Source organism: Larus michahellis, chromosome 1 (assembly GCF_964199755.1).
Source record: "Larus michahellis chromosome 1, bLarMic1.1, whole genome shotgun sequence".
Classification (NCBI taxonomy): Eukaryota; Metazoa; Chordata; class Aves; order Charadriiformes; family Laridae; genus Larus; species Larus michahellis.
The window spans coordinates 60,973,401-60,992,498 of record NC_133896.1 but is presented as its reverse complement, the minus strand read 5'-3'; the positions used below and the strand labels follow the sequence as shown (position 1 = coordinate 60,992,498).

The following is a 19,098-nucleotide window of genomic DNA, read 5'->3' as shown; positions in this document are numbered from 1 at the left end:
TCATTCATTGATTTAATTTGGGCTTAACATCTAAGATTGACTTGAGTCCTTTCTATTGACGACTGCTGTCATAAAGGGGTCTAAGAGAGAGGCTGAAATTGAGTAATAACAAGTACAGGCTGCAGCCTGAGCATCCAAGTGGGCATGTAAGAGCAGGAAAGCAGGATCTCATCCCGCTTTGGCTGCTTTTCTACATCAGCCAATAGCTGCGTACACACACAGAGGAACTATAAACCTTTCTTCCTAGGAAAACCACTCCAACTTATGCCAACATAAATAACAGCTGCACAGCTGGAACTGATGTAAAAGTAGCACTTTCAGTGATCATTTCTGGATCCCTCTGCTACTACAAAAGCTCCAAGTACTTGGCCAGTAGTAATTAGGGAGCTTTCTGTTTCCTTAATGGGTAATCAGTCAGACTGTGGCTTTCTTTCCTCAGTTAAACCTATGTGAGAATTCAGGATGAAGCCTGTGCCTTGTCTTGGTACCTTTCTCAAGGGAAAGCAATCCCCAACCTTCACAAGCTCTAACGCATGCCGTTCAAAAATGGGTTGTCATACCATCTTTGTAGGACGTTGACTGCGTGTGTCTTCTGGAGTTCACAGTATGAGAGTTTGTTGGCAATCCTATTTCCTGAAAGGTAAATTTGCACTTGTTATTTTAGAGTTTTGCACATCTACAGCTATCAAAAATAGCTGTAAACAGAAGATGCCCACATGAAGCACAAATGTACATAATTTCAGTGTAATCTGTACATATTTGCCCCATTTTAACTAATACAACCAAGTTGTAAGATCCTCCCCAGCCTTACAGTGGACCAAAGCAGATTTCCTGTCAGTAACACAGACAGAAAGCCAATGTAACTGCTGCAGCCAGCATTAGGAGTCCACTGTAAGAAGTCCTGCAGTAAGGAATCTTCCTTATTTGTATGTGACATCACTTACTCTATCACATTCTAGGTTATGTCCAGTAATACAGAGTTAAAATTTAAAAAGGAGAGAAATGCCAATGGGTGAATGGTGTTCCACTACAGATGAACGGGTAAACTCATTAAGGCTAATGAGCAGCCATAAAAGCTTGACTTTTCAATATGCTAAACTTCCTATACTTGTTAATCAGCTTAAAAGTTTCAAATTCCATCAGACTCATCACTGTGAGCTCACATCTTTTATTCCGAAGGATACTTACACTGCAATCAAGATTAAGAAATGATAGGCATTTTGGCACACAACCAATTGGAGTTTTAACAACAGTATTCATCGTACATTTATTTTTAATGCTGCCTGTAAGTCTGCTTAAAGGAAACAAAAAAAGTTTTAAGGCAATACAGTATTTCACACGTGGATTTCTGCAGTTGAGACAGTTGAACAAATATTTTATCAGTTCTAGTTTTCACAATGTAAGTAAATTCAGGTCACTGTTGTGAAGTTTGAACTTTGCTTGATCTTTCTTTTAGACCCAACAGTTCTGTTCTCAGTTCTCCAGGCTTAGGAGGTATTTCAGGTATACTCTGTTAAAAATGGAGAAAGACGTCAGTGTTGTGACAGAAGAAAAACTAAACTCACAAAACAGTAAATTAGCATACTCTGCTAAAGCCAGTGTGATAGCTAAATTGTGATTATACTGCCTTCTTTTTTAAGCGGAATATAATTCTTAACCTATTACATTTTTGTAATTTGACTTTCATTTTAAAGTAGCAAAATACGATTTGAGAAAAAAGAACAGACAGTTTGCTTTAAAGGAACAAAGCTTCTTTTTGCCATTTAAGAAAGTAAGTTTGGTTGCGATGTCTAATACAGTTGAAGTTTCCACATATATTCCTTCTCTTGGCGACAGAATAAAGTTTCACTGCTTCTAACTTTCTGTTTTAGAAATTAAGCACTGAAACCGGAGATAAAATTTAAAAAAAGAAAAGATACCAGATCACATGACATTTTAAAAACCACACCTCCTCAAAATTTGTGCTTAAGAGATGTAGATCATTCTGAATATGCCCATTTGCCCGTAACAAAGGCTACAGGAGGGACTGTTAAAATACATAAATTCTTATGCATCTATCAATGATTTAAGCCTCCCTGCTTGAATTTTGACATGACAGCTCAAGCAATGTGATTTTTCAACTTATTTCTGCTTTTAATATATCATAGAGTTTTTAAAGTATATATTTTATATATTTAAAAAGTATGTAAGAGCAGTAGAAGGAGATAAGGATTACAAGTTAGAAGGCCTCCAAGAGACCACATCAACCATTAATATAGCTGGTCGGTGGTCTTATTTAGAGTTTGGTTCTCTGTGACTGTAATTTTAACAGTCTTGACTCTATGTCTCTCATTGTTTCTAACGTGAGCTTTTGGTCATCCATTTCCTTTACTGCGGGGGGGGGGGGGGGGGGGAGGAGTCTATTTAAATATAATACAGCACCCTCTTTTCAAAACCCAACTCCCCGCCGCAGAAACCCCTTCTGACGAAATTCGCAGAGCTTTTTTATTTGCCCACATTTTGAAGGCGGCTCACCAAGAGAAGCCCCGCTCGCTGCTTCTTCGCAGCCTGATCCTTTTCAGTCACGGCAGCCAGCCCCAGCCACCTTCCCAACACCAAACCTCCTCAGGGAGAGGGACCCTCCGCCCCGCGGCCTCCCTAACGCCCCCAGCCACCGCGGCCGCCCCCGCCACTTACAAGGTCAGGCCTGTAGTACCTGTGCACCACCTCGGCGCCGGCGAACATGGCGAGCATGCTGGCCGCCAGCGCCTTCAGGTAGGTGGGCCAAGGCACGCCGGCGGGCATGGCGGCGGCGAGGAGGGGCCGGGGCCGCGCCGCCTGCTCGCCCCCTCACGGAAGGGCCCCGGGGCCACCCGCGCCGCGGCGACAGTTGGACACACCCTCCCTACGCAGACGCTCACGTAACACGCCGGAGGTGCGTCATCCCCCCCCTGCCCGCGCGCCGGCCGCAACATGGCGGCGGGGGTGGCGAGGCCCGCCCCTGGCGGCGGGGTACCCAGCTGCGCGTGACGCAGTCGTGACGTAGGCCCCGGAACCCTCAGGCCGCGGGGGGCAGCTGAGCCCCCCGCCCTTCCCAGTCCGCCTCCCCTCGGCGGCCCCAGCGGCAGCTCTCGGCCCGGCGCCGCCTCCCGCCGCCACCGACACCGGCGCTTCCCCCTCCCCGCGCCCCGCCCTCGCCGGCTGGGCCGGCCGGCCGCGCCCTCCCATTGGCCGCCGCCGCTCACGTGACGCGGGGCTGCCGGGCAGGTCGGTTGGGGCGCTGAGGCGCCGGGGGGGGAGGGGGCGCTGGGGGGCGGCCGGTGACAATAGCCCTCGGTGACGGCGGGAGGCTCCGCGCCCGGGCATGGAGGCCGAGGAGCTGGGCAGGTACCGGCGGGGCCTCGCCTATCAGCCGCGCTCGGGCCTGGCGTTGGGGATGGCCGTTGTCCTTCTCCTCCTCCATTTCAACCGCCCCCGGCGGCCGGGGGGAGCCGGGGCCGGGCTGTGGCGGGCCCCCTCCCCTCTTCCCCGAGCCCGCCCTGGACACAAAGCGGGGGGTGTGAGGGGAGCGCTCCCGGGTCGGGTGTGGTGGGCCCGGGGCCGTGGGGCGGCCCTGTGCGCCCGTGGGGGGGCGGTCGGCGGTCGGGCCGTGGGGCGCGATGCCGGGTGTGGGGTGCGGGGGGTGCGGAGGCCGTGGGAGAGCAGGGCTGCGTGGAAAAGGGGGCTGGCGCCCTGTTGGGAAGGGGCGTCGTGGTCCGTGGGGGCGGCAGCGGGGACGGGGCTCGCTGTGTGTTAAGAAACTCCGGGCGTGCAGCGGCGGCCTGTGTGCGTGGGTTTGGCAACGATCTCGCATTAGTTTTTGTTCCAGTGAACGTGTCTCTTTCTCTTCTCCCTTTTATTTTTCTTTCGTTTTTAGCATGAACTGAAGGAGGGGTTAAATCACTACCCTTTCCTCCTGGAAGCGAAAATATTTATTTAAAGGTTCCATAATACATCAATACCAAAATGTTGTTTTTCTGAACCCCTGCAAGAAAAATTATCTAAAAAAATGTATATGAGGGTTAGAGGTGGGGGTAAAAGCTCTCTTCCATATCATTACTGTGTGGTTAGAGGACTTGTCCATGATACGGTGCAAATTGTTCTCTTTAAAGGGAATTTTATTCCCTTTATAAGAAGGAGACTTTACATACACATAAAATAAGAAAACATGTATTATAAGAAGATCTCTTGTTAGAGACTGTTCTTGGGTTAGATACTTGAACGTCTTTCGTACTTTGTTCTGCCCTATATAATTAAGCTTTTACTACATTATGAACTGGATTCTACATCTCAGTTGTTTTTCCTAACACAAATGTGAGGATCGGTTTTGTTCTGTTCAGTAACTGCACGAGTATTTCATACAAAATGGAACTCTTCCAGCAGTGGGGGTTGAGATATTTAACCGTACTCTGAAAATCTCCCGTGACTTTGTTAGGCAACTTCCCCAAGAATCTGACAGACTTACGTTCAAATTTATTCTCCTCGGTTCGGGGCAGGTATCTGGTTCAGAATCAATGGCCCGATCACAACACTGTGGGCTGTTCTGGCATAAATCACGTTTACAGTGGGATTCTTAAATAAATATCCACTGCATAATAGAGAATGGTCCCTTCTTGTGAGATATTTCTGTATATCTAAAAATTATTTGGTGGTTTTATGAATAGCTCTGAGGTGATAAAATTATTTCCTGAAAATTTACTGTGCACAAAATCTTTTCTATGTATTTCTATGGCAGTAGAATCTATGGACACGAAGGTGGCTGCGTAGGTAGAAGGGAATGACAGTACGAGGGAGAAGTTTGTGTTGGGATGTGAGGGCTGTAGGTGACTAATAAATGTGTGGGGCAAAACGAGCTGTATATGGAAAAACGTCTTTGTGCGTGGAAGGAGGCTGAATTCTGAGCGTGTATGAACACTTCTGTGTAGATTAAGTGCAATATTTGTGTTCGGATCCAGTGTGTGATGACTGGACAACATCTGCCACGCAATTTGTTAAAGCTGTTTAATAATCTGCATAGTAACTAATGCTGCTTGTATTCGTAATGCTTTGTAGCCCAGAATGATTGATCCATTCTGTATCATATCAGACAAAGTAACTGACGTAACATTGAGAAAATCTAAAACGTGTGAAACTTGAAGTCCAAAAAGTTTTAACTCGCTTGGGTTGTAAATTGTTGGGATGTTTGGTAAACTGTTTGCCTTGGTAAGCTGTGCTACAGAGTGTTTTTTCAGGGAAAAAAGAGAAAAGCTCTGCACTTCACTTACAAATGTTGTGATTCTTCCACATTATAGTAATCACAAGAGAACTGTACTGTTAATGTTTGGTTTAACATCCCCTGATACCAGGTAGGCAGACAGTTAGTTCAGTGGATTTGGATAATTTAATGCCTTGTTAATAGAGTGGTTGGAGAATGTAAGCGCAGTACACGCCAGCCTTGTGAAAGATTGATGTTTACAGTCTGTTTGGTACATCACTGAATTTCTAAATTGTTGACAAATTATGTCTCTTTTCTTTCTCCCTTTCTAAGATACTACGCATATCTTCAGCAGGCTCAAGCTTTTTACACGTTTCCGTTCCATCAGATGATGACTGCAGCACCCAGCATGGAAATCCTGACCGAGCAGCCGACTCTAGAGGGCGTTCCAGAGCCAAACATTGCCCAGGAGCCTCCAAAAGGTAGTTTGGCTGTGCTGAATCCGCTAAAACGGTAGTAGTCGATCGAGGGAAAAAAATTATTGGTCTTAAACTGCTTCTTCGGACCTGTTGGATTTCCTTTGCCTGATGCTTTCTGAGGAAGTATTGATTAATTGTCTGGTACAAAAAGTTACTTAAAGAATACAATTAAAAAGATAAGCAGTAAACCCAGGTGACAGCATTCACATTGTTCAGTCTCACAAAACTATCTTGTTGCAGGAAAAGCAGGTTTTTGTTTCAATAGATAAACGTATCATTTTCATGGTTTTTAATATTACGTTAGAGAAGTTTTCTTTTTTCAGTCTATGTTAAAAATATTTTTTTAACTTCTGCAAGAGAAGGACAGTATAATACTGTTTGTGTGAAATATTTTGCTTACATCATGGTTTAGTGTGTTGTAGTAATCACAAATAGTTAATTGCTTATATACACTAAGGATTGTTTGTTTTTAAAGAGGCCTATTTAAACAAATACAAAAAGTGCCTGTATGTCACACAAGTTTTGTACTTTATGCGCTTGTACGTTGCTTTTCTTTTCCCCCACTAGGATTTTATACGCTTAGGCTCTACACTAACCATGCCAAGAAAAATCCCTTGTTGTGTTGCTCTTACGCTTGCTCTTTGCCACGTAAAAAAGGCAGTGATGTCTGCCGTGCTTAAATTCTGATTCTATAGCAAATATTCACACACTGCGTTTCATCTTGCTTTTAATATTTAGATGTAGGTCAGAGCTCTCTGTACCAAGGCAACCTATCAGCCAGTTCATGCAGTGACGTTGCTTGTTTAAGTGCATCCTTTGATAAGCTTTTTTTTCCTTTTTTTTTTTTTCTTAGTTGTAATGCATGGCCAGATGAAATCATAGGAAGAAAAACTCTCAGTTTAAAATAGTTGCAACTGCTCAATTAATTCACAGAATTATTCACGACAGTTAGGATGCATCTCAAGTGCTATATACTTAGGCTTCTTTTGCAGCTTTATTATTGGATAAGATGATGTCACCATGAGCATGCTGTTTGACTGCACTTTCAAGTATTTTTGGACAACCGTAATCTTCTGTTATGAAGCTGTTCCCTAATATTTTTGCAAGAATTGGAAGTTGACTAAAGCCTTCAAAGGCAGGGCATGAAGTTTTACCAAATGTGTGTGAAATTCACGGGAGCACATGTGAAAGGGAAAGATGTGGAGTCCAGCTACCTGCTGTGATGAAAAAAGTTTTTTAGGGTGACTCTCTGAAAGGCTGCCCTGACATTGTTCATCTTTCATGACAGTGTCTGGTTGGTGGGTACCTGATCAGCATGAGAGTTAGGAGAACATTATCCTGCTTCATTTGAAGTACTCCACCTGCTCTGAGTTGCATGCATCTGTGGCATTTTGCCATCACGTGAAGAACCTCCTAATTCTTCAAGGGGTACGAGACAAAAGCTGCTTATGTGCCTCACCAAGTCTGCTCCCTTCTAGTCTCTTCTTCGTTGTAACTAGACTATAGCTCGAGTACTGTTACTTACAGCTTTCCTAAGCAGTTGCTCCATTGACGCGGTGGGAATTCCAGATGACTTTTATCCCCCTTTTTGTTTGCACACAGCTTTCTTACAAGAACAGCTTAAAAAATGTTTGTAGCCTTAGGGCAGTGCCCTGGTAGCAACTGTATTTATTTGTTATCTGTGGGAGAGTTTCATCTAGGAATTTTGAAAATAAGATGAAGTCTCAATTTTGAAGTAGTAGATTACTGTGGCTCTTTGCTGATTGCTGCTAAGTATGTTTTCATATTTATGTTTTCATGTTTTTCAAGTTGTGTTCTGCACCTTGACATTCTTAATGAACAAGGATAGAGAGCAATCTCTGGGTTGTCACGTCATGACCGGTATCTGTGCTAATTGAAGCTCTAAGCTTTAAGGGCCAGAAGATGAGGAAGTTTCAAATGAGTGAGCTGAGCAGTGACTGCTTTATGTTTGCATTTTGTAAACAAAAATTAGTGTTTGATGTCACTCATTCAAATGGAGATCCTCAAGGTCTCATACATTACCTTGCTATATGATGCACTGGACAGTTTTTATTCCGTAAACAAATTGTGAATAGCTTACGCAGTCTTTGTCTTCGGCTATGTCTTTGTGTTCCTGACAAGCTTATGGTTTTGTGTTCCTGTCAAGCTTATATCTTACCCTGTAGGTAATCGTTGAGACCTGTTGTTTTTGACGTGCTGTTCAGTTTCTTCAACACATTATGTAATCTGTAACAATCAAGTTTCTTATTTAGAAGCTGAAGTGTGAAGAGTAGACTAGAATTTACTGTCGCATTCCTTGGAACCTAAGCTTTGATGTTCTGGCATAACCTCCATCTAAACAACATAACCTAGCCATGAGCTTATTCTTGGTTTGTGTGCTAAGTCAGCATAGTTGCTTGTGAGTAGGGTGTGCGCCTATGGTACAGAGACACCCAAACTAGCTCCATGTTGAGCCTGGAAAACGGAGATTCATCTGATAATTGTTTAAATTAATGAATTTTAAACGTAAATTTATCTTCGATTTCTTTTTGTATCTGTACATTTAGCTCACTCTTTTCGAATGTCCATACTGCACTATTAGAAATGTACAAAAAGGGTATTTGCTGTGTGTTTCAGAAGTCAAAAAAGGAGGAAGGAAAAGAAAAGCCAAAGCAACTGAGCCAAAGCAACCCAAAAAGCCTGCTGCTAAAAAAGAAAAATCAGCCAAGTCAAAAGGCAAACAAGAAAAGATCACGGATAGTTTTAAAGTCAAAAGAAAAGTGGACCGTTTTAATGGTGTGTCTGAAGCAGAACTTCTGACCAAGACTTTACCTGATATTTTAACCTTTGATCTGGACATTGTAATAGTAAGTAACTCACTGTTACAAGATTAGGTAGAAAAGTGAATAGTCTGTACTCACTGGTTATGATTTACATTCCTTCTGCTTACTTATCTATATTGCTTATATGGCAAGATCTTGCAAGATAAAGTATATAAACTGTTTCCTGTGTGTAGAGCTGCTTTGCATTTTCTGTTAAAAATCATAGTAACATAGTTCTAATTTCTGAGAAGTCTAAGGCTTATGTACAATACATAGTCATGAGAGACTGTTACTTGACACTTTATTTACCGGAAGCGCTACACCAGTGGCTGTAAAACACACTGTGAGCTGCTATTTTGACATTGCACAGCTAAATGAGACACTGCTATAAAATTGTCATTTTTTTAAAATAATGATGTAAGGTACAATTAACACAGGTTTTTTTATTGACAGTAACTTAGAATTGAATAAGCATCCTTACTGTAAATTAAATTCCTGACTAGCAAGCCATGTTCTCCTCTTTAAAATGGACTGGTATCTTTGTAGATTGGCATAAACCCTGGCTTGATGGCAGCTTACAAGGGACATCATTACCCTGGACCTGGAAACCATTTTTGTATGTTTTTATTTTCCTTTCTTCTTATAGAATTTGCAGAACTTTGTTAGAACTTGTAGCATTTTAATTAAACTGGTTCGGTTTGGGGTTTTTTCCTTTTTTTTTTTTTTGGATGCAGAGATGGATTTTGCTTTTAACCACCCAAGAGTGATTTAAATCCCATAACTACTTTTGTGAAATACCTTACATAAAAAGGCATAAAAGAGGAATAATCAGTGACTTTCAGTGCAGATTCAGAACTGTCATGTAAACGCAGTATTATCAAATAACTTCTTGGTGTATTAGTATGCAACATAAGGAATAAAAATTAAATCTCTAGTACTTGACTTATCAAGGATAAGTCAATCGGCATCAATTTCTGATAGAAAATAAAACTACACACATTTTCCCAGAAGTACATTTCAGCAAGCCCTCTTCTGTTTGCATTTATTGATTTCTCCTAAACAAGCTTTCTAACTGATGAAAAAGCAAAACCCATTGCCCTTTCCCAGCAGGCATATGCATCTAGCATACCTGATTCTCCAGACATTTTTTCGTAGGTATTTTTCCATTTTAACTAACATTTTTTTGCAGCACTTGCTCATAAAGAAAGATCATACCTGAACTCTGTTGAAATGCTCTGAGTACTGGGAGCTATTCCAGCTGTGGTAGCTGGGAGCTCCACGTGGGCTAATTTGCTGCCCTGTGATACTCCAGCCAAAATGCTTCTGGTGTCCAGCAGAGTTATAAATCAGGCTTGGGTGTTTCTCCAGCGTTCCCCAGACCAGCCAGACCAATGGCTGCCTTTACCGAGAAGCAGACCAGATATGCGTGCTCTGACAAATCTTCCCAAATCATTAGGGGCTAGCTGTGGTTAATTTGTGCTTAAGAGATTGGCAGTGCACATCACCCAAACTGTACTTTTATATGCTAAATGTGAATGTAAGATGTCAACGGGTTCTGTCAGAGAGGCCCAGTGCAAGGAGAAGCAACGGCAAGGTTGTAAAAGAAATCTGACGCATTGTATTTGCCACATTCTTCCCACAAAATCCATATTGATCCCATTCACTCCCTGCTTAAGTGAATTGCAAAATCTAAAGCTTTGTATTGAACTTAGAATAAAAGACTGGTTTCCATACACATGATCATGGTGAGGAATTCCTGTTGTTCACTAGGGATTTTCTATCCTCTTGCAGTAGATAAAGTAATTTTTGCTATTTTAAATTTTTCTGCATAGGGCAATAGTCTTCCCAAATTAACTGATGCTCTGTTAATGTAGATTCTTCCTTTAGCATTCCAGTACTCTGATAGTTGAGGGAGGGGTTGGTTTTGTTTTAGTTTCCTTAGAAAAAAGGCAAATGCTTATCTTCCTATTTCACAGGGAAGTGTCTGTTCATGTCTGGTCTAAGTAATGAACAGCTGAACCATATGGATGATCACACCTTGCCACATAAATACGGGATTGGGTTTACAAACATGGTTGAAAGGACAACACCTGGAAGCAAAGACCTCTCCAGGTAGGATAACAAGGGGGAATATCGTGCTTGTTCATGAATTAATAGTTGTGATTATAATTTTGAGTACTTTCTCTTTTAGCAAAGAGTTTCGGGAAGGAGGGCGAATTCTGATGCAGAAGTTACAAAAGTATAAACCTCGTATAGCAGCTTTCAATGGAAAATGTGAGAACTTTGATTTTTTAAATGAGTTTTTTCTGTCAGTAGCTTTTTTTTTTTTTGTCTACTTATCCTAATTTCTTTTCGTTTTAGGTATTTATGAAATTTTTAGTAAAGAAGTTTTTGGAATAAAAGTTAAGAACTTGGAATTTGGACTGCAGCCACACAAGGTGCCAGATACAGAAACTGTAAGTATTGATACTGAGAAACAAAAACAAGGCACTCCATTTTGGTTATTTCAAAACTAACAAAGTCTCAGGACTTGCACACACTTACAGCAACATCAGAGTTTGCCCAAAGTACAAGAGATGTGAAAGGCATTTAACTTAAATAAGGGGGAACAGTGCAATTTTCAGACACATTTTTAATGCAGCTTCTTCACACTTGCGGACTGTATTTGGGAAATGGTATATTATGGTTAGTAGGTTAGTATCTAAAATACGAATAAAGCATAGATGCTTTTATGATAATTGTAATCTAATTTCATCTGATTCTCTGTGTCCAGTTCCCTGTATTCAGTAATCTATGTTACTGAATTTTGATACCAAACATGATGATGGTGCTAGTTGTGCCACAGTGGGGGAAGAAAAAATGGTAAAGTCTGTCATGGTGTTATACACTGCAGCTACGGCATTGCTGGATCTGGCCATGGCCAGGTATTTCCATCAGACTCAGTCTTGTTAAGCTGCTTTGCAGCCTGAAACTAAATTGGACACTTAAGATATAACAAACAGTTTGATACGGAGTGCATTAGTTATAGACATCTAGTGCTGGAAGATACCTCAAGAGACCAGCCATATATCATAAACAGGTTTGTTTAACCTGTTCTTATAAACAGGTTAAGGCAAAGACTGCCAGCACTACCTGCCAAGGTAGCTTATTCCAAAGTGTCATTACCTTGTCAGTTCAAAGTTTGGGTTGTTTTTATTTCTATCCCAAATTACTGATGCTGCAAGTTTAAGCTTGTTTTAAGCTGTCCTCTAAAGGTGAAGTGTTGCCATCAGAGCTTGAAGAACTGTTGGTGATAAAGTGCGTGCTTCTTAAGTAGCTCTTAAAAACTTCCACAGTAGCTGTATTTGTAAGAAAGATAAACAATTCTCTTTACTAGCACTTGTTCATAAATACTGCATGGTAATAAAAGTATTGGATACAGTTGCTTTTTCCTGAACTAACTTTGTGTCTTTAGTTAGGGCTGTTGGCAGAGACAGAGACTATAAAGTTGCCTTCAAGCCACACCAACTCCTGGCAAGTGTGATGCAGCCACACTTGGCCAAGAAGCCAGGCTAATTAACCTATGATGCCTCCCTCACTGGTTTGGGCTGTTTGCATGCTGTCACGTACTCCTCTGTGGACTTTCTGGCTCAGAGCTCCGCTTGCTCAGGGAGCTCTGGAGTCTGCTCAGTTCTCTGGCATACGTTTGTAAATTGTACTTCTTGCAACACATACTGGTACTGCTTCTCCTGCAGCACATAAACAACTGGTGAAAATTGTCCTCGCTTCAGCGGCTGATAATTGGCCCCTCTCTTCAGGGCAAGACATCTAGCTGGCCAAGAAAAATGAAAGGCTCCTTTTATCCTTTTCCACAAACGCTTTTGGCATTAGTTGAAGTTTGTACAAAGGGTTAAAGCAGTGAGCTTAACTGTTAAGTTATTCTCGATGCACTAAATGTTAATTCATAGTTCAGGGACCAGTAATACTCTTTTTCATGCTTTTTGTCTCAAGCTCTGCTACGTTATGCCATCATCCAGTGCAAGATGTGCTCAGTTTCCTCGTGCACAAGATAAAGTTCATTATTACATAAAGCTGAAAGACTTAAGGGATCAACTGAAAGGCATCGCACCAAACACGGAGGTGCAGGAGGTGCAGTACACATTTGACTTGCAACTTGCACAAGGTATAGTGGTTATTTTGTTAATCCTTCATTAAAATGTAGTGTACAACACAATTAGCAGTTTCCCAGGCAAAAAGAAATAAAGAATTTAAGTGGAGGAGGGAGATGTGCCATCTTCTGTGAATCATGTGGTGTAGAATTACAGATTCCACTCTCTAAAGTACACTTTTAATTATCTAAGGGGAGCAGGAATTATCTTGTAGAATGTCTGGCTGTTTTTTCAAGTGTTCTCTGATAAAAATGCTCTTTGATCATTTTTATTCTGAATATTAATACTTGAGGTCTCTTTCTGCAGAGGATGCTAAAAAGATGGCTGTCAAAGAAGAAAAGTACGATCCAGGTTATGAAGCAGCGTATGGAGGAGCTTACTGTGATCGTGCACCGTATGAAAGTGAACAGTGCAATTTCTCTCCAAACGGAAATGGTAGAGTGCGGTGCTTGGGGCATTCAGTCTGTAAACCATTACTTCTGAACAAATACTTAGTGGTATCAACTGCTTTTTAAAAACTGTATTTTATTATTTCTGTTTGTTTTAGCAGCAAGCAATCCACAGTACTGTGAGGGCCCGTCCTTTGGTGAAGTTCCTAATGGACAATGGATGACACAGTCCTTTGCAGACCAGATTCCAGAGTTCAATGCTGGTATGACACGGGAAGAAGAGGGAAGCAGTGCGTAAGAGCTGTTTCTTCTCGGCTATGCATACATGCTGCAGTTTTAATGCAGTGATCAAGATTGGTACCTCGGTTCTCCAACTGAAGCATTTGAATAGTATTTTATCTCCCCTAGTTATTTTATTATAGTCTAAAGTAAGTGTGTGGTAGGCTCTAATTGATGAACTAGATAATTTTAAGGAACTGTCCAAACTTTTTAAAAAAAAGTTAGCCCTTTTTTGTATATGAGTTTTATATTTAATGTATACCATTTCTTGCAGTTTTTGACAAATTGCTTTCTCATTCGTGAAGATTTCTTTGGGGTGTGAATTTTATTCCACAAATCCATAATGTAGTAGTAACAGCAGCAGTATACTTTTTACTGATGCCTCAATATTTGGATATCTCATAAGCCTTTTATAGCCAGGGGGGAAATGGGAAGTGTACCCTCATCTTACATGAAGTGGTGTTTTTAATCATGCACAGTTAAGCAAATTGTGCTTTTTAAGTCTGCCTTTTACCTTCTTAAAAAGTGCAGAAAGTTGCGTTCTGCAGCTGTGAGTACTGAGTATTTTCTGGGCGGGAAGAGAGAGCTCTCTCTATTTAGTGATTGGACCATATTCAGGATTAAGGGAGTGGAGACATCATCTCAAGTCACAACACTGGGGAGGAAAATTTGTATCGCACAGGACAGGGCATAAATATTCTAGCTGAGCTGTCTTAGGGTAAGCTGTCCCTACCACTCCATCTCTTTCCCCTTTAAATCCCAACGTAAGGAACTGAAATTCCTTTTAAAAAAAAAATCAAAACAACGGTGGTTCTTGAATTCTGTGGCATTTAAACTCTCGGTCATTTCTGTGCGATTAATCCCTTCACCTGACCTTTAGCAGGAGACAATCCCTTTGAACGGATTACACTGCAGGGAATGGAATAACCACGTTCCCTGTAAAAACCCTGTACAGCTACGTTGTTTACGTCAGGTACGATTAGCACAGGGTGAAAGAGGTTTGCAATTTCGCAGTTTTTAACATTGTTATCTTCAATCTGTAGGACCATAGAGGGTGTTCTCCTTATTCCTCTTACAAGTAAAAACACCTAAATTCAATATAAGGGCAGCTGTTCCATGAATAAGAAGTCAGCTGTAGAAACTACAGCTCTCTTCTGAGGAACTTGCTTAAATGCTACATAGTTTTGGCCAATATTAGTGATGAGAAAGAAATGAGATTCTATGCTTGTGCCTAACCATCATCTTCTTTTCCTCTTTTATCAAGTGAAGAAGAGATGAAGTAAAAGCAATAAGTTGATCAAAACATTGAAGTTTTGATGATCTTATGACAGTAGGTGCTTTCAAGGTGCTACTTGAAAAACAGATACAAACAGTATCTCCGCAATCCACACTGGTCAGAGATTCCTGTACTGGTGTGTTTTATCCTTTCCTCACAGCCAGTGACAGTTGTCATGCATTGAGTGTAACTAGTTAAGAGTGTAGCTTCTAATCCTGCTGTAACAGCTCTCACTGAGATCACACACTGTCAACCTGTTGTGAGGCAGGCATGATGTTTACAGTTTTCTTCCCAAATTATGTGGCTTAATTCTGAGCGTCTTAAATCAAGGAGGTGTGCATTATGATTCTGATTGTGTTTATTAGCTTCAGCATAAAGCTGTTCAGTATATTGTCAGAAAGGTATAGGACTTGTCTTGTATGTTATTTAAAGTGTACTGTATCATGTATTACTGTTTACATGGACGTTTTCCTGCAGGTGCTCAAAGTATCTTGCATCAGGGATTTGTTACAATTCCATTTTATTTTTCAACAAAATTAGAAGCATGTAATTAGCACTGCTGAGTATGTAGCACAGTAGGATATAACTACTGTAAGGCTATCCTGTTTGGGTGGAAGGGAAAGGTCTCGTCTTTAACGGAGTCACCTACTAGGGTATCTAGGTATAAAATACAGTTAAGTGTACAATGACCGTTTCACTAAATATTGCAATTCTATGTGTACTCCCTCAGAACTGGTGCTCTTTTCAATACAGTAATACAAAAGTTCTTAATCTGTCTTAAATCTATCAATGTTTCACAATAAAATCAGGAATTGTATTGCAGTGTCTTAGGATGTGCTTTTGCATCTTTCTAGCAGGGGTCTAAATGCACTACAGGATATATAATAACACAAAAACACTGCAAAACACAGTCACCATGCAACAGAACTCTACTCATTAAAATGCTGTTTAAGTTTTCATTTCGAGCTGTTTAATGTGGGCTAGACAACTAAAGGCACCTTGTATGTAATACTGCAAGTATTTCCTGTGTAGATTTTTCTACCAGCAGACATTGGAGTCTTATTTATAAAGATCTTACATTAAAACACACTTGTCTGGCACTGAATTTCACCTCTCTAAACATTTAATGAAAATACTTCGTTGTCAAATAAACTTGTTTCCTGACCGTAAATGAAAGTCAAGATGATCTGAACTGTTTAACTGTCATTCTGGGCTCCCTCTCCAGCCATGAGCACACAAAACTGATGGTCATTTATTCATATATTTAACAAATACTTAGTTTTCTAAAATCAGTTAATTATACAACGTGTTGCATCTCAAACTATTACATACCACAGAACATAGCGTATGGATGCATTTAAGTGGTTTCAGTATCAGCTATCAGGACGAGTTAATTTGAACTTCCCTGAAGGGTCAGGAATAAACCAGTTTTCCCAGAGATCAGTGTGAACACTGGGATAGTCCCAAGGTTTGTATCTCCCATTCCAATGAAGTAGTTTAGCTTCTTGAAGAAAATGCTCTGAGTAACGGGTATCGGGACTCCAACCTGCAGGGGCAGAGTAAAAAAAAAAAAAAATTAATCCAAAAAATTAATCCAGTTTTTAATAGTGGAGGACACTATGGAGTGAGGTAAACTGAGTTATTTTCTTAAGAAGTCTGATCAGTACCATTTCACCTGTTAATAGACAACTAGTTGGATGACAGTAGCTTTTTTTCAGCTTCATGCCTCTAATACTGCATCAGCAAAAAATCTCAGCAAGTTTCTTCTCAACACTTTTAACATCTTCGCATAGCTGGGGTTAAAAAAAAATTCCTTTTACTATTCATTTTACTGTACCAGTTAAGCCATTATCTTTTTCCCAGGATAATTCACTATTACAAGGTGAAAGGTAACTACATCCTGCAGAATGTTGAATACACAAACACTTCCAGACATCCCATCTTCTTCTACTGTGTCTACTAAAAGAGCATCTGATTTTGTTCAGTCTCTTGCTGTATTCAGATCTTTCACATATTCTTTCCATAGTTCATGACAACATAACTTATCTGGTCTTCAAACATGTAACTTTGTCCTTTGTATTTGGGTTTTTTTTTCCTTTTTTTATCCAATTTAATGACTATTAGGGTTTCAGGCTTTTTGCGGGGGTGCAATTACTTTGTTTACTTGACCTGTTAAGGTATTTTCATAATCACACCTGTGGGGAACCCCCACGTTCTGCCCTACCCTGAAAAGAGCAGGACTAATGAGTGTTGGGGGAAGCAGGGATTACAGGCTGTGCATCTCAGTTACAAAGTAACGCATGGAGGTAAAGCAACATAAGGTCCTGTACTGGAATTTTACAAACTGCTCTCTTTATTTAGTTCCAGCTGTGCATGGTGGGAAGTTAAACTTACCAAGATGCCTTATGTGCCACATCGGATTAATAGCTGAATACTTTCCATGAAACACAATCAGCATTGGAGAAGTTGCCACACCACCCCCAAGGGTGCTGCTGTAGAGGTTTTCCCTGCAAAAGGAAAAAAGAAAACATTCAAAACTTCAATCAAAGAATCTTTAGTACAAAAGGCAGAAGATTAACATAAGTATTCTGGAAAAATTCAAAATCGTTTTGTACAGACCAGTTTTCAGCATACTCCTTCCTAATGCTGTTAATTGCTTGTATTTGCAACTCCGATTCCTGTTGAGGGAATCGTTGCTACCAAGCAAAATGGGAGTCAAACCCAACGTGAAGCCAAATAACTCGATATACTTCAGATAGCCTGGAAGGCTGACAAAGTTTACAGTAGAAAAAAAGCTGTTAACGTTAAGGAATCAAACATATTTTAGCCTGGTTTCTTAAGAAAATGTACATGTTTCCATGTATTTCATTCCCTTTTTCTTCCCCTTTCGCCCCTCCCCCAGTTTTTAGACCCATACATTAATTTCAGATTTTGTCAAAGTCTAGTTAGTATAAACTGACATCTAAAGAATATCAATTTCCTATAAATTTTTTGATAAATCTAGGGCTAGATGAAGCCGAATCACTGTAAGAAGGGGCATCAGGAGGTAGCAGCCGAATATCTGACCACAGCGTGCGTCAGGCCTGGACAACCGGTCAGCACGTGGGCAAAGCCATCCCAGCTACGGGACACTGTGCCACCTGACTGCCCAACAAGGAGGAAACCTGGGAAGTACCAAGATGCTTAGAGGCCACAGAACAAAAAAATAAAAAATAATAACCTTCCTCCAAAACTGGGTTTCAACTGCTAAGCAATTTATTTCACTGTCATTTCAAAATCCAGCTAAAAGGAACATGAATGTGTTATGAAGGTATAAAATCAACTTCATAGATAAAATTTGCAGTAATATTAACGGACTTTTTTCAACCTCTTAAAAAGCCCAGCAATAGCTTGTCGGGATATGTTGCATAAACAGAGTAAGAGAAAGACATTTGGCTTTTCATTCATTCACATGCTTGTCATTTGTGTCTCTCCTCTGTTCCTTTCTGAAACTGACAAGTAATGGACATAGTCCAATAGCAACAAACTATTCAGTTTCAGTTTAGCCTTGCTAAATTTAAATTTAACCCTTCGCAGAGGAAGAAAGTAATGTCAAGTTTGCAAATACAGGTTAACAGTGAACTACCAAAAAAATTAACAGTGATTGTTTTACTATGTCGTGACTTATTCACAGTCAATGCCAAAAAAATATCTTTCATGTCAAATTTTGTTCATCCATAAAAGAAGTGTTTTCTATTGGCATTTAAGAAATATGGTGTCCAAGTACAGTTTGGCTGACATTACGATAGGAGAGACCCCACACAAACAAGGAAACATTCCTCCTCCTTTAAGCCAGCCTCAGGAAGGGAAGATCGTAAGTGACTTGATCCCAAGTGAGGTTGGTCACCCAAAACAAGAACCATGTGTTCTCAGTGTCCCTCAGGATTCAGTGTGGTTTGTGATTAAACATGAGACTAAATTTTCAGATGGTCATTTCCTGGTACAAAATTGATCAGATTTAAGCAGATGGAATTTCTGGAACATGAGTTACTTCACTTGATGAGATCTCAAAGAAAGACTGCTTGGAGTTAAAAAAACTTCTAAGAGCTTTTAAACAGAGAATAAAACTGTAAAATGAGTGTTAAAAGTAAAGTGCAAAGCTAGATTTCCACACATACTCTACATTTCTTTGCATCCACTTTTCCAATTGCTTTGTAATCCGTTGATGTTTCCATTCAGTCATGTTAGCAACAATTACTCCAGGATTAAAGGAGCAGGTGCTGGGGCTGATGCCAAGATCTCTAATTGCTTGCTTTCTGTAGTCCAGGAATCCCATGTACGTGTTCTAAGAAATAAATAAATAAATAAAAAGTAGCTTTAGCACCTATAAATCTCTATAAAGGTAACAGTAAATGCATCTGTCTACCACTCACATGGAGACTAAATATGTGCTCCCAAAGCTGAGTTTCTAGAGATGGTTACCTGTCTTGATTTCTGTATGACACAAGGCTGAA

General features: G+C 40.6%; 3 protein-coding genes across 10 annotated transcripts in view; 1 reads left to right on the top strand and 2 right to left on the bottom strand.

The window, feature by feature from the left end:
- Nucleotides 1-1,235: 1,235 nt before the first annotated feature.
- On the bottom strand, nucleotides 1,236-2,920 carry UQCC6 (ubiquinol-cytochrome c reductase complex assembly factor 6). Its single transcript, XM_074581428.1, has 2 exons — nucleotides 2,677-2,920; nucleotides 1,236-1,510 (listed from the first exon to the last, which is right to left on the bottom strand). The coding sequence occupies exons 1-2, from the start codon at nucleotides 2,782-2,784 to the stop codon at nucleotides 1,415-1,417; spliced, it is 204 nt and encodes a 67-aa protein (XP_074437529.1). The 5' UTR covers nucleotides 2,785-2,920; the 3' UTR covers nucleotides 1,236-1,414.
- Nucleotides 2,921-3,119: 199 nt separating this feature from the next.
- Nucleotides 3,120-17,833, top strand: TDG (thymine DNA glycosylase). Of its 8 annotated transcripts, none has more exons than XM_074581374.1 (11): nucleotides 3,120-3,246; nucleotides 5,546-5,694; nucleotides 8,329-8,558; nucleotides 9,060-9,129; nucleotides 10,490-10,625; nucleotides 10,705-10,787; nucleotides 10,875-10,969; nucleotides 12,504-12,675; nucleotides 12,968-13,096; nucleotides 13,209-13,313; nucleotides 16,967-17,164. In XM_074581374.1, exons 2-11 carry the CDS (start codon nucleotides 5,601-5,603, stop codon nucleotides 17,047-17,049), a joined length of 1,197 nt encoding a protein of 398 aa, XP_074437475.1. In that variant the 5' UTR covers nucleotides 3,120-3,246; nucleotides 5,546-5,600; the 3' UTR covers nucleotides 17,050-17,164. The 8 variants fall into 8 exon arrangements, with proteins under 8 accessions (XP_074437475.1, XP_074437486.1, XP_074437498.1 ...); XM_074581365.1 differs by lacking the exon at nucleotides 16,967-17,164 and adding an exon at nucleotides 17,610-17,833 and having other exon boundaries at nucleotides 3,245-3,366; nucleotides 13,212-13,313; XM_074581356.1 differs by lacking the exons at nucleotides 3,120-3,246; nucleotides 16,967-17,164 and adding exons at nucleotides 3,261-3,366; nucleotides 17,610-17,768.
- The window catches only part of GLT8D2 (glycosyltransferase 8 domain containing 2), a 19,769-nt gene continuing 15,785 nt past the window's right edge, over nucleotides 15,115-19,098 (bottom strand). Inside the window, exons 8-10 of the mRNA XM_074581413.1 lie at nucleotides 18,763-18,929; nucleotides 17,000-17,112; nucleotides 15,115-16,151 (exon numbers count right to left, since the gene is read on the bottom strand). Coding sequence (XP_074437514.1) covers nucleotides 15,979-16,151; nucleotides 17,000-17,112; nucleotides 18,763-18,929 — 453 coding nt within the window. The 3' untranslated portion in view covers nucleotides 15,115-15,978. The remainder of the gene's footprint in view (nucleotides 16,152-16,999; nucleotides 17,113-18,762; nucleotides 18,930-19,098) is intronic.